The 12,815-nt window shown below is 55.0% G+C and overlaps 1 protein-coding gene across 9 annotated transcripts in view; it reads right to left on the bottom strand.

Moving 5' to 3' along the window:
- Positions 1-12,435, bottom strand: part of PAX2 (paired box 2) — a gene marked incomplete at both ends in the record, with an annotated part of 77,845 nt that extends 65,410 nt beyond the window's left edge. For 3 of the 9 annotated variants that reach the window (XM_082673638.1, XM_082673639.1, XM_082673641.1), the window contains 3 exons: positions 7,636-7,833; positions 8,649-8,817; positions 12,330-12,435. In XM_082673638.1, coding sequence (XP_082529764.1) covers positions 7,636-7,833; positions 8,649-8,817; positions 12,330-12,372 — 410 coding nt within the window. The remainder of the gene's footprint in view (positions 1-7,635; positions 7,834-8,648; positions 8,818-12,329) is intronic. The other 6 variants (XM_082673640.1, XM_082673642.1, XM_082673636.1 and 3 more) reach the window with 3 other exon arrangements.
- Between the last annotated feature and the right edge of the window lie 380 nt (positions 12,436-12,815).

The following is a 12,815-nucleotide window of genomic DNA, read 5'->3' as shown; positions in this document are numbered from 1 at the left end:
CCCTCCTCTAGCTGTGGGGAGTTACACCTCACCCCCACTTCCCTTCCTCGGGGGCTTCGGAAATGTCACATTCCCCTGTACCTGCACTGAGATTACTGCTCTGGTCTGAAGCAGAGAGATAAGTTATGGGCAGTTACACAGACCAGGGGCTGCAGACCGCTGGCCCATGAACTGAATCAGGCCTGGAGATGTGTTTTATTTAACCAGCACAGAGTTTTTTTGTTTTGTTTTTTTTTGCAGTATGCAGGCCTCTCACTGCTGTGGCCTCTCCCGCCTCGGAGCACAGGCTCCGGACGCGCAGGCTCAGCGGCCATGGCTCACAGGCCCATGTGGGAGCTCACGGGCTCCGCGGCATGTGGGATCTTCCCAGACCGGGGCACGAAACTGTGTCCCCTGCATCGGCAGGCGGACTCTCAACCACTGAGCCACCAGGGAAGCCCCAGCACAGAGTTTTAAAAAACGAAATCTCAGTGCCTCTAGGCTGGGCCTGTGCACTCCAGCTCCTGTTTGTTCAGTTCTCACCACCTCTGTCTCAGCATCGTAGGTTCTCCTGCTAACCTTCCCCGCCGGGGTCCTGGAGGCCTCTGTGCTCACGACCCCCTGCAGCCACACGGCAGCTCCACTAACACATTCTCACCAGTCTGGACTTTGGGGCACTACTTTCCTCCCCCTACAGCCTACAACAAACCCGAACCTCTCTAGGATGCCAACGACTCTGCCTCTCTCTCTCTCGCATGAAAAACACAAAATGTCTTCTTATATTATCTCTCAAAAACTGAAAGAAAGAGTCCAGTTATTTTTGTGGTTGGTGAGGATGAACTACAAGACGAGCCTGGCTCCATGGCCTCTCCCGTCTCCCTCCTACATGACTTCCCCTCCTACCTGAGAGTTCCCAGGTCTACACAGGGCCTTGCTTCTTCTTTTCCAGTCCCAGGTCATCCTCTTCTGGTTTCCTACACCCTCAACAGCTCCCCTATGCCCAGCCCTCCCCAGGAGACCGCAGGCCTCTGCCTCTGCCATCATGCTCTACTTGGTCTGGTGTCCAAGCCTTCTCTAGTTCCCAGTTACGTGTTCCTTGCACCCAGCTTCTTCCTTATTTCCCTGGCACCTGGATTACTGGGGAAGGATTTGGAGGCTGAGCCTGGGGCCTGGCCGTTGGGAGAGCTCTGACAATGACCGTGTCCCAGTGCTGCTGACATGCCTCCTGCTGGGGGACCCGCAGGTCCCTTGGTGGGCCACTGCACCGGAACTCTGCAGGAAGGGGGTACACCAGGAAGGCCATCTTCTTGGCTGCTTATGCAGTTGGTCTCCAACTAGTTCTGCCAACGGGGCTGGGACTCAAGTGTTGAACTGAAGATGGACAGTGGATCACACAGCTCTCTATCACAAAGGCAGCATCGCTGCAGCAAAGCCCCTCTAACTGGGGCCTAACTAGACTATGGAGTGTTACAGTGCAAATAAAAATTGAAGAAAAATTTGGCCCCAATTTTCCCAAATTATGAAATGAGAACCCTCCAACCCAGCCCTATTATTGCTGCCCAAGGGCCCAATGACTGCCTCACTGATTGACCTGATGGTCCCAAGGACAAGGTGTCCAGCCTTTGTCTGTGACTGCAGGTCTTCCTCTTTTTCCTCCTCTTGGCCTCAGAGCCCATTTACCTAAGAGCAGACGCAGGTAGGCACAAACACACACAAATCCACACGCCCTGAAGACATCAATCTCTGTGCCCACAAACCATCATGAATCGAGTCAAGCTGCGCCTTTACAGGACCAAAACAAACAACTTGCTCAACAGGAGAAAAACATTTCAACCCAGTAGTTTAGTGGTAGACAGATAAACCCGCAGCGATTTAATTCTCCACCCGTTTAATATTTCACTTGTTATTAGGGCACTGGTTGTGAGACCACAACCAATGGTTGTTACTAGGGCATTGGTTGTGAGACCGCTGCCCACTCCTCAGACTTATCAGGGCCCCTTCTCTCTTCTCTAGGCTCACCCACGTGGCTGGGTGAGCAGCACTGGGCATAGCTTCCCCTGCATGAATCTGAACTTGAATGCAAGAAACTTGCCCTCCGAGAATCTGACCTGGGGGTGGGGGTGCTGAGATGAAACAGCAGGGATTCAGAGAAGTGGCAGGCCATGTTCACACCCTTTACTGAATTCTTTTAAAGAACAGGAAGTGAGAAAGGAATTCTTTCCAGCATACAGTTTCCTCTTAATATAAGAATTCCAACTCCAGGCAGCAACGAGGAAGGGCCAAGGATGGACCTGAACTTTAAGAGGCAAAGTTGCAGAGTAGCTGGAGCTGAAGGTCTAGGGAGCTGGGGGCAGACAATGGAGCCCCTGGTTTAAGGCGCTCCTTTGTGGGCTCAGAGGGAGCCCCCTTTTCAGCGTGCAGGCTCTGGTGTAGTGGGGTTTGATTCATCTTCTGCATCAGTTACTACTATCGCGATTCTTTCTATGGAAGCATAATATTCTTGTCCACAACACACACCATCACACATACAACCACACTATCCCATGGGTACTGGAACAAGCCCACTTCCCAACTGCTCCCTACCACCCCAACTTCCAACGGTGCCTCTGGTCCCCCGGATCTACTTTGCACAATAATTCCCACCTTGTGCCAATATGCACACAAAGCCATTGCCCCATCTCCCCCCCTCCCCAATATTCTCTTCTCCAGGCACCCCGTTTCCCTTCTCTAGGGGCTGCTCCTGCCTGGCCCCATCTCCACTTGGTTAATTCCCCCCGTGGCCCCTGTATTGAACTGTTGTGTTGTCCATTTCCCTGTGACAAGGGCTCTGGTTACAGAGTTATTGATTGGTTTTCATGCAGACAAATGGGCCCTTCCCGAGCTCCCATCGAAATCCCTGGCTGTATGGGCTGATTGTTGCCTCTCGGGGTGTAGGATTGCACCGGAGACCACCCTCCACGCAACCTCCTTTGCCCAGACTGTGGACGGTAATAAATGGAGGCAGCCTGAGCGATAATAAAAGCAATTGAGTAGGTTACCTGTGCAGATACAAGATTTATGCCTCTTCATATTTGATGTGATTGTTTTATTGAGTTCTCAGAATCGTTGGTCACACTTTATTTATTTATTTAGGGTTTTCCCCTCGTTTCCTCTTTGCATCACCCTCCAAAACCCACCTGGAGCTTTCGTTAGGGACAACCCCTCCTGCCTTCCTCTTTCCTAGAGTTGCCAGTGGAGGTAAGAACTCAGGGCAACCAGCCATTGCTCTCACCTGAAAGCCATTCTGTGGCCTGCCCGCCCACTCGGAGCCTGGCCGCAGGCAAACAGGCCGATACAATTGCTGGCCAAGAAGTCTAAAATAACTAAGGGAGCAAAAATGGCTTTTCAGGGGGACAACTCCAGCTCATTTTAAGAAATAAGAAGGCCAGCAGTCATGACTATTTCACACATTATTCTAACGACGGGCAGCCTCAGCAGCAGGAGATGCTCTCTGGGGAAGGACAGGTGAGAAAGGCTTTTCAGACAGAAACTGGCATGTCTGTCCACTATAGGCGGCCTGATCCACTAGGCCCAGGGCCACAGAAAGCAAGTTCTCTATCCTTACTTTTCCCTTTCCTCTGTGGGGAGAAGTCGTCTTCTTAACCTACCAACTTGCCTTGGCTCTTTGCCACTAGACCAACAGCCCTGACCACCAAACAACTGCAAGGGTACGGAGATGGGCAGGCAGTGCTGCCTCTCTGGGCCAGCTTTGTGCCAAGCCAGGTCCAAGAGTCAAATGTGCCATGTTCTAGAACCTGTGTCTGAGAAAGGGACACAGACCCCCACCGTGAACATGTCTTCAGCATTCCCTTGGCTGGGATGAGTGGCTCCCAGCTTACTTGGAAAGGCCTTTGAATGAACAGCTAGGCCACTGTCACCCCAGTGCCAGATTTCCAACGAAGACCTGCAGATGACACGAGACGGAGCTGTTCAACAGCCCTGGGGCTGGCGCCTTCTTGAAGCCAGTGCTGCCACTGCTAGGAGAGTAAATATGCTCACTTAGAGCCCAACAGGCTAAGAGAGAGTGTGGGTAGCAGGTGATCGGGGAGAAATTGACTCTGGGAGGGTCCACTCCAAGGATCTAGGAGCTGAGAGTGCCTTGATCCCAAAGAGTATAGGGCAGGCTGAAAAAGTTAAGCGAGCCAGGGCCTCCTTGCCAGCTCAGTCCAAGACAGTGCCCTCAGGGGATCTTCAGTAACCCTAGACTGTATCTGGAGTTTGCTCCTGTGCCTTCAAAGGAGCTATATTCCCTGCCCAGAGCAACAGACAAACCTGAAGACTCTGGCATATAATCAGGAAAATCCTTCCTGCCCAGCCAATTGCTCAGCAACGTAACTAGGTGGCTGTTTCCCTTTCAGCAGCTTGGATCTCCCTCCATCTCCTCCCCCCTCCGGGCCACTTCCCACACCAGGTTTCAATCTCAAGTCACCTGTTTATAAACACCCGCCCTCTACAGCAGTGGTGTACAAGCTGGAGAGCTGGCAACTCCAGGCTCAGCGATCAGTAACCCAACATTGAGAGTCATTCAAATAAATTCCGCACGCTAAGCAATCTAGTCAACCCTCCGGATTTTTGACGGTGGTCTCTGGGGTGAGGGTGAGGTTGGGAGGCTTCTCTGACCTACTCCATTGGCTCAGAGAGGTATTTCTATGAGGATTTGCCAATGGAGAATGCGGGCTGGATGTCCAAGCCTTTATCGCGACAGGATCAGAAAAAGCCCAAACCATTTTTAAAGCATGAAAAGCAATTTAGTTTATAACCATAACAGTATATTTCAAGTGTGGCAACAGCATCTGTTTGGGGAGGAGAAGATGAAAACCCTCATGATTTGGCTCAGGTGGATAAGCATGTGTGGATTTCCTTTCTTGCCAACGGCTGGCACGGGCACATTCTTACCATGAGGGTTATAAAGTACCCAACACAAGTGGGCACCTCACCAACAGTAAAGCGCTAAACTCAAGAACCACCCGGTCCCCAATGCATCACACTTTCTACACAGAGGAAAATCTGTAGGCTCTTCCTTACAGCAAGTGAGATTTCACAAAGTGCCTGGCATCAGCGGCGCCAGCAGAAATCCCGCTTTCAGCAGGTTTTAGGGTTGAAGCAACGCATCTCAGATAAACCCTCCCTTTCAGAGCAAAGCACCTCGAGGGATGACACTAAGGGCACGGGCCCAGATGCATCCCTCCAGTCCTGACTCGGCAGCACACTGGGAAGCCCCCAGAATTCTTTCCAAAGTATGAGTCACGGTAGGATTCTGTCCCAAAGCAAAATCAAGAATACCCTGACCGTGCCTTGTTGACAAAGCAAGCCAGGAAGCCTAGCTGCAGACCCAGGGCTGGCTGCCCATGCTGCCGGTGGCTTCCCCGTTCTCCTCCCACTCCCTTGCCATCTCCAGCAACACCTGTCCACAGATGGCTATTTTCCCACACCCAAAGGTAGCCTCCGTGCCCCTCAGGTGATAGGGCTCCGTGCTGAGCAAATTCTGCTGTCAGAGCTGTCAAGCTGAAGCCGTTCTTTCTCCCACTCTCATCCCACTAGCAGCTCACGCTTCTACTTTCTCTCAGCTCTGGTGAGCGCACCTCAAGGCCTCTGGAGCTTGATCCTGGGGTCACACGTCCCCTGCTCTCCGTGGCTTGTCAGGATGAGAGTATTCCCCAACTTTTGCATAAGCCAGCTTCCCAAAACATCTCGGCCAGTGAGGGGTATATGTTGGGGAGAGGGGGGAGAAGGGGTGCTAGACAGAGTGCTAGGCAAGAGGTGCTGCCACCACACCTGCCTTGATTGCTCCAATCCTCCACACATCAAGAGAAGCACATTGCCTTTGACCGAACATATCTTGGGTTCCTCCACCGGCTTGCAAATTCTATCACAACAACAAGATTTCTACCAAATGTTCTCCAGAACACCAGCACCCAGTCCCAGCAACATTGCTCCTCAGCAGGGCTGCTCTCCTCCCAAGACCTCGGCTCCAACTCACTCCCAAGACCAGTAGCCAGCCTAGAGGCTGAGAGGAGACAATGCTTTGGCCCCTTCCCATCCCTCACCGCCACTCCTGCCCCAGCCCCAAAGCTTCCCCAGCTTCCTCCTCTGGCTTTTAAATGCAAAAGACTCATTCCTCTCCCAAACCACCAGGAGAATTTCTCCAGCTCCTTTGGAAGGTATCTGAATGTCAAACCACTATGCTCTCAATACTTAGCTGAGCCAGGCCCAGGGAGCTGGAGAATTTTCGGAGGGTGTATAATTAGCTGATCAGTATTATGGTACCCTGTTCATAACTGAATAACCATTTTATACAGATGGCACACACTGGGATAATTTCTGGGGTCGCCTCGCAGTACGTTACAGCACGAGTGTGGCAGAGGGAATCTTCTTTAGCCAAGGTACATTCTACCAGCTAATTTTACCTGCTGTTTTCAGCATGACTTGGGATAATTCCATTTCATTTGCAAAATATTAAAAAAAAAAAAAAACCCTTGATACGCGATGCCAGTTTCAGAAAAAGGCACCAGCTGAATTATTACTTGTCCTGATAATGAGCCTATGAAGAGTGTAAAGAAAAACAAGGGTATGAAACCCTCAGCCTTCTTCTCATTTGGGGCGTTGCCCTACAATGGGCGGGGCGGGGGTAGAAAAGCTGGCCAAGGCTGTCTGGAATTTGCACAGGGTCTCTGCTGACATCAGGTTGTACAGTTCTGTGATGGGAAAGCCATCTTGGGTTCCCACGTCCAAGTGCTCTTGTTATGTGCTGTACCTGCCACATGTGTACACTGGCCGAGGGCGGGGGGTACATACATGGAGTGTGCATGGGTCCCAGAGAGCACACTGGAGTGGCTCAGAGATTGGGAGACTGACTATCTTGTGCTACTATATGTCGAGCTGAATCCAGCCTGAGTTGTCCCCCTGTGCCTGAGCCTGTCATCAGTGCAGACTTAGGTCTGGACGTAGGTACTCTAGCTGGTTGGAGGCATCTCGTAAGGTTCAGTCTCAGGGTCCAGAGCTCTCCCTGCTGACCTGGCATCCCACTCCAGGTCTAGTTCCTCTACTCCCTGCCAATGGCTGACCGGTGGTTGGCGTTTGCTCTGCAGGCCTGGATACTGGTGGTAACAGGCCGGAAATTTGTGAGGAGCTGGCTAGCAAGTCCTGGGCTCCCGGGAGGCCAGCTTTGTGGGAGTCAGCAGGGATGGCGGGGGAGCCAGGACAGGCGGCTGCCCCTGCGGAAGGGAGCATGCCTTTAGAAAGGGAAGTCTGTTTGGAGGCGATGAATAGACACTGGTCATTTTAAAGGCTTCGGCTGTGGGCTGTGATTGTCTCTAGATACCGAGGCGCGTAATCTTGGAGTCTTAATTACCACAAACACTTGGATTCATTTCCAGGACGCCAGCGGGAGAAGCCTGGCAGGGAATACCCAGCCCTGAGCTGGAGACAGCCTTGTCTGTCTGTCTATCTCTCTGCCTCCCAGGTCCCCTCTCCCTGCCCAAAGGACCTGGGAGGTGGGAGCAGGAGCAAGGGCAGGCAGAGGCCGAAGAAAGAACGGAGACCGGTGCTAGGGGAAGCCCTGGTGGGCAGGAGCTAGGAGCTGGAGCCCCACCCTGCAGCCCGGCGTGGCTTGCTCACCTGTTGATGGAAGAGACGCTGGGCACTGTGTCATTGTCACAGATGCCCTCCGCCAGGAGCCGGTCCCGGATCTCCCAGGCGAACATAGTCGGGTTCTGTCGCTTGTATTCAGCAATCTTGTCCACAACTTTGGGTGTTGCCACTTTGGGCTTGGAGCCGCCGATCACTCCGGGCTTGATGCTGCCGGTCTCGTAGTACCTGCGCCGGGAAGACCGGCGGGGTCAGCGAGAAGCGGGTGGTGGCAGGGACAGGGCGCTGCAGGCGCCGGAGCCGCTGAGCCACTCTCCTGCCTGAGGCAGTGGCACGGAGGGAAAAGGCCCAGAGTGTCTGAACCGGCTTCCAGAGTCCACTTGGCTAGGGCAGGGACGCACTGGAGGATGAGGGGAGGGACACCAGGGGCGCTCCCTCCCTGGAGGTGGCCATACCAAAGGCTGCACGCACAGCAGCTGGAATCAATGCCCCTGGGAGTGGAAGCCCGGCCCCTCATTTGGGAAGAGCGGGGTGGGGGGGGGACAGTACTTGGAGGCCTCCAGACCTTTCCCACAGAGCACAGGGACCCTATGGGAACCAGGACCAACCTTCTACCTCCCCAAGCTGATTTTTCTCTTCTCAGGGACCCATTTTTACCTTCCACCCTATTCCTCCAACCCTCCCTTCCAAAGGGAAGAGCTGTCCTTCCGCTTCTGAAGACAGGAATCAGGCTATCCTCCAACCCTCCCTTCCAAAGGGAAGGGCTGTCCTTCCGTTTCTGAAGACTGGAATCAGGCTATCTCCCAGTGAGGACCCTGGAGCGGGGCAGGTGCTGGATGGCCCTGCTCCAACCTCGCTTCTGGGGCCACAGTCACCACCTGAGTGCCCTCTCCAAAAGGAGCAGCTCTCCAGATAGCCCCAGTCAGGAACCTCCCTCTCCCACTGGCGACCTCGACTTAGCCAAGCCCTCAGCTGGAGACCCAGGGCTATCCAAACAGGGAAGGAGACAGGGCAGCTACCAGGGGCAGCTCCGAGGCCCTCACCTGCCCAGGATTTTGCTGACACAGCCGTGGCTGACCCGCAGCTGCCGGGAGATGTCGCAGGGCCGCACACCCTGGTGGGCCAGCTCCACGATGCGCTGCCTCACCACGTCGGGCAGGGGCCTGCCATTCACAAACACCCCCCCAAGCTGGTTCACACCCCCGTGCCCTGCTGGGGAGAGACAAGAAAAAAAAAAACAACACCCCACACACAGCAGGGACCGGCCATTAGTCAGGGTCCGCGACCCAGGACGTGCAAAGGGAGCAGGCAGGGTGGAAGGGCATGTTCCCGGACTCGCGGGAGAACGAAGGCCGCCGACCACAATGCAGAGGATTAGGGACTGGAATCTGCGGAGCTGCAGAAACGCGGAAGCGCAGATGCTGGGCGGAGGGCTGGGAAAGAACGGCTCTAAGACCGGTGCTACGCCAGGGAGAAAGTGAGGGAAGGAATGGGGAAGCAGGGAGAGAGGGAAAAAAAAGGAAGAGGGAGAGAAAAACAGCACAGTGGGAATTAATGCCAGCAGGAAAGAATGTAGGGAAGAGAGGACAGGAAGGGCCGGGCGGAGGACGGAACCGGAGTGGTGCGGAATCCCGCCTGAGCCGCAGGCAAGAGGGAGTTGTAGGAGCCTGCTTGGAGGCGGATGATTCTGGGGTGTTTGGGTCCGGTTGACTCTGTACATAAGGACTCCAAGCACAGAGGGGGCCTAAGTCCCTGACATCCCCCCTTTTGCTCCCTACCTCTTTCCTTGTATTTATTTTTAATTGGAGTTAGAGTTTTCCTGCCTCTTTCCCTGTGTTTTTGTTTTGTTTTGTTTTCTGATGGGAAGCTTTTCTTTCCTTTATGTTTTCTATCTTTAGATATTTGGGGAGCCATATTTCCCCTTCGCCTCTGTAGTGTTTAAAGTTCAAAGAAAGCCAAGTGGAGGAGGGAAGGCTGAAGAGGCAGGGGCCCAGAATCTGCTGCGCTCGGAGACGGGGAGGCAGTGGAAAGCGGCAAGGTGCGGGGGTAGCAGCCACAGAACACAGACTGCTTGGGTTCGTCCGCCTGCCGCGCTGCGCTAGGCTTGGGGCCCACGGCCTCGCTCAGGACGCACGGTACAGGTAGCCCAGGCGGGCTGAAGGCGCACGGGGCACCCTGTGCAGCCAGCCCGAGCCAGCTCGTGTCCATCTGACCTTTTAGACCTCCGCAGCCACTTGGGAAACCGGGCAGTAACGGCGTTTGCTCTCCTGGGCAAGAGGAGGGTGCTGGGTCTCCAACCAGACTCCAGCGCAGGCTCCCAACCTCGGAGCCGAGGTGGTCGCCGGATGCCAGGCCTGAGGACGCTGCCTGGCGCCCCATTCTCCCTGGCTGACAGGAGTCTAGAAATCCTGCACCCAAAGCCATCAACCTGCAGCCGCAGTTACTGAACAATCTAACCCCAGAGAGTTCTAGCGGCAGAGTCCGACCCGACCGGGCCAGCAACCTGCAGTCCCTGTCCTGCTAGCCTCAGGCGACTTTCGGAGAAAGCGGGGACATCTGCACCCGACTTGCTTCTCTCCCGTTCCCTTCTGGGGGACCGAGAATAGGGGCCGGCGAAACCCCTGGGGAGAGGCCTCTGATCTAGAGGTTGGGGGAGGCCGGAGCCTCTTATTCTACCCCTCATCCTTGCTAGGCTCCCTACCTCTAGCCCCGCTCCTCACCCCTCCCCTCCCTCCAAACCCGACCATCAATAATTTAGGCCCCGGGAGAACTCGCGTTACCGGTATGAAAAGGCGGCAGCTGCGGGCAGATTAAAGATGAATAATTCAGCCTCCTCGGGCTCCGGGCCCGGCCCCTCGACCCCAATCTAAGGGGTGGGTAAGGGAAGGGGGCACGGCGGGAGTCCAGGGCTGGGGCCGAGAACCTGCGCTGAGTCGGGCCTGGAATGCACCACTGCCGCCGGCGCCGACTCGGGCTGCCGCTGCTGGCCGGCCAGCCCGCCCGCGCCGCGGTCTCTCCCTTCCTCCGACCACCTTCGGCTCGCCTTGCTACCCTTTCGGTTTCAAAGTGGCACCCAGTGGGCGGCCAGGACTCGGCAGATCCCCCGCGGAATCGGCAAGAGAGGAGAGGCAGCGGGGCCAGGAGGCCGGCGGGCTGGGCGAAGACGGCGTGGTACCCCGTTCCACTCCCTCCGAAAAGGAGTCAGGATTTCAGGCTCGGCTCCCAGAAACCCGCGGCAGCCGGAGGCCCCTGGCTCGGATTTCCTGTGCTTGGAAATTATTTAGGGAAATATATTTTGTCACAGGAGTATTTTTTAAAGCACATATATATATATATATATGTATGCGCTAAATATATGCTTAGAGAAAAATACAGCTCTCCCTCCTAGGCTCTCTTGTCCGAAGCACAGATCCAAGCCAGGTCTAAAAAGTTTCCCTGTGAAAAGTTACAAATCATCCTTGATTATTAACCTACAGAGGAGGGGACGTTTTCTATTTAGAATCTATTTATCTTTAAAAAAAGAAGGTGGCAAAACAAAACAAACAAAAAATACCTCTGAATTGTTTTCCAAGCTAAAGACATATGACAAGAATTAGATAAATTCAAATTTCATTAAAATAATTCTCTTTTCCTAGTTTTAAATTTCTTTTCTCCCCTTCTCCTTTTTCCTGTAACATTTTTTTCTGTTTTCTGGCTCTTCTTTCCTCCCCCTTGTTTTGATTTCTCTCTCCTTTCTCCCCAGCTTTGGCATTTGCCTTCCTTTTGTTCTCCCCACTCCTTTTCTCCCTCTTTTCCTATCCCCTGGCCAGGTTACTGGCTGGCCCATCCTTACCAGGGAGTGGGAGCCCAGCAAGGAGCCTCCAGAACTAGAAGCAGAGCTTTGCTCTACCCAGGGATCGCCTGGAAGGCTCTTCTACGTGATCTTTCACAGACTTCAATTTCTTGGAATCCCTCTTTGTTTTTAGAGCATCTCCCAGGGAGAGGCAGAGAAAGATGACCACCACGTCCTGCCAATCTCCGACTCCCAACTCCAGGACAAGAGGGGAAGGAGTAGGATGGAAGGTAGGAAAAAAAAAGAAGAGGAAGGAAGTATTTCAAACCAGCCCACAAGAAGCCTTGGCTGGGCTGGCAGGGCCAGGAGGTGCTGGGAGCTGAGGGTCAGAAGGGGGCACCCCACCCCCACACTCTTCAGCCTGATTGTCCTGACACTGAGGCTGCCCTTGCTGGGAGTCTCCTCCTGGACCACCACACTCTAAGTTCCAGAAAGGTAGAGATGAGGGGAGAGAGGAGGGGGAGACAGAGAGAGAGAAAGAGAGAAGATAAAGAAAACAAAAACACAACACAACACAAAACCCTGAAAACTGCCTGTCCATTAGTCCCCCAGCTCCAGTCAAGAGGGTGGCCAGGGAGTAGAGTGGTTGGAGCCAGGGTCAGGGGCTGTGGATCCACTACCTAAGAAAAAGCAGGTGGAAGGAAGGAGGGTGATGGGCACCAGGGAGGTATGAAGGCAGGTAGAAGAAGTATGAGCGACAAGGCAGAAGGGAGAGAAACTGGGGGCTTTAGAAACACCGGGAAATGAGGAAGAACGAAAGGGGTGACCAGGAGAAGCCAGGGTGGCCTCCAAGATGGGACCTGGAGGCGTGGGGAGCCAGGGCCGCGCCAGGACGGGACAGGGAGGGACGGGGAGCCCCGAGCTGGGGCAGGAGCCGGGCGCCGGTACTCACGGTGCATCGCGGAGAAGGGGTCTGCTTTGCAGTGCATATCCATGGGGAGACAGAGGAGCGGGAGCAGCGCGGCCGCCGCCGCCGTGTCGCCTCTCAAACTCAACTTCAGGACTTGAGGAAAAAAGGGAGGGACGGTGGGGGGGTGAGCGGGCTCCCGGCTGCGGCGGAGCGCTCGGGGGCGGGGGGGCGCCGCGCTGCGCTCCCCGCAGGGACTCCTCCCGGGCCTGCCGGAGCTTGCAACCGCAGCGCCCGGAACTTCCCACCGTCGGGGCGCGGGGCTGGGCGGTCAGCAGAACGGCCCCGGGGTGGCAGGCCGGGCCGGGGGGACCTGGGGTCGCATGGCGCGCGCGGCAGCTGCGGCCAGGGCTGAGGCTGGGCGGGGGAGACGGCTCGCTCAGCTCCCCTGGAACCCTTTCATCCAGTGGCGGCAGTCGGAGTAGCCGAGGAGCAGGGCCGGCCCGAGGGCGCCGGGCGGGGAGCCGGGCC

The sequence above is a fragment of the Grampus griseus genome, assembly GCF_964374135.1.
Source record: "Grampus griseus genome assembly, chromosome: 16".
Lineage (NCBI taxonomy): Eukaryota > Metazoa > Chordata > Mammalia > Artiodactyla > Delphinidae > Grampus > Grampus griseus.
Note: the sequence above shows the minus strand (reverse complement) of the source record. Positions and strands in the feature narration are given on the sequence as shown.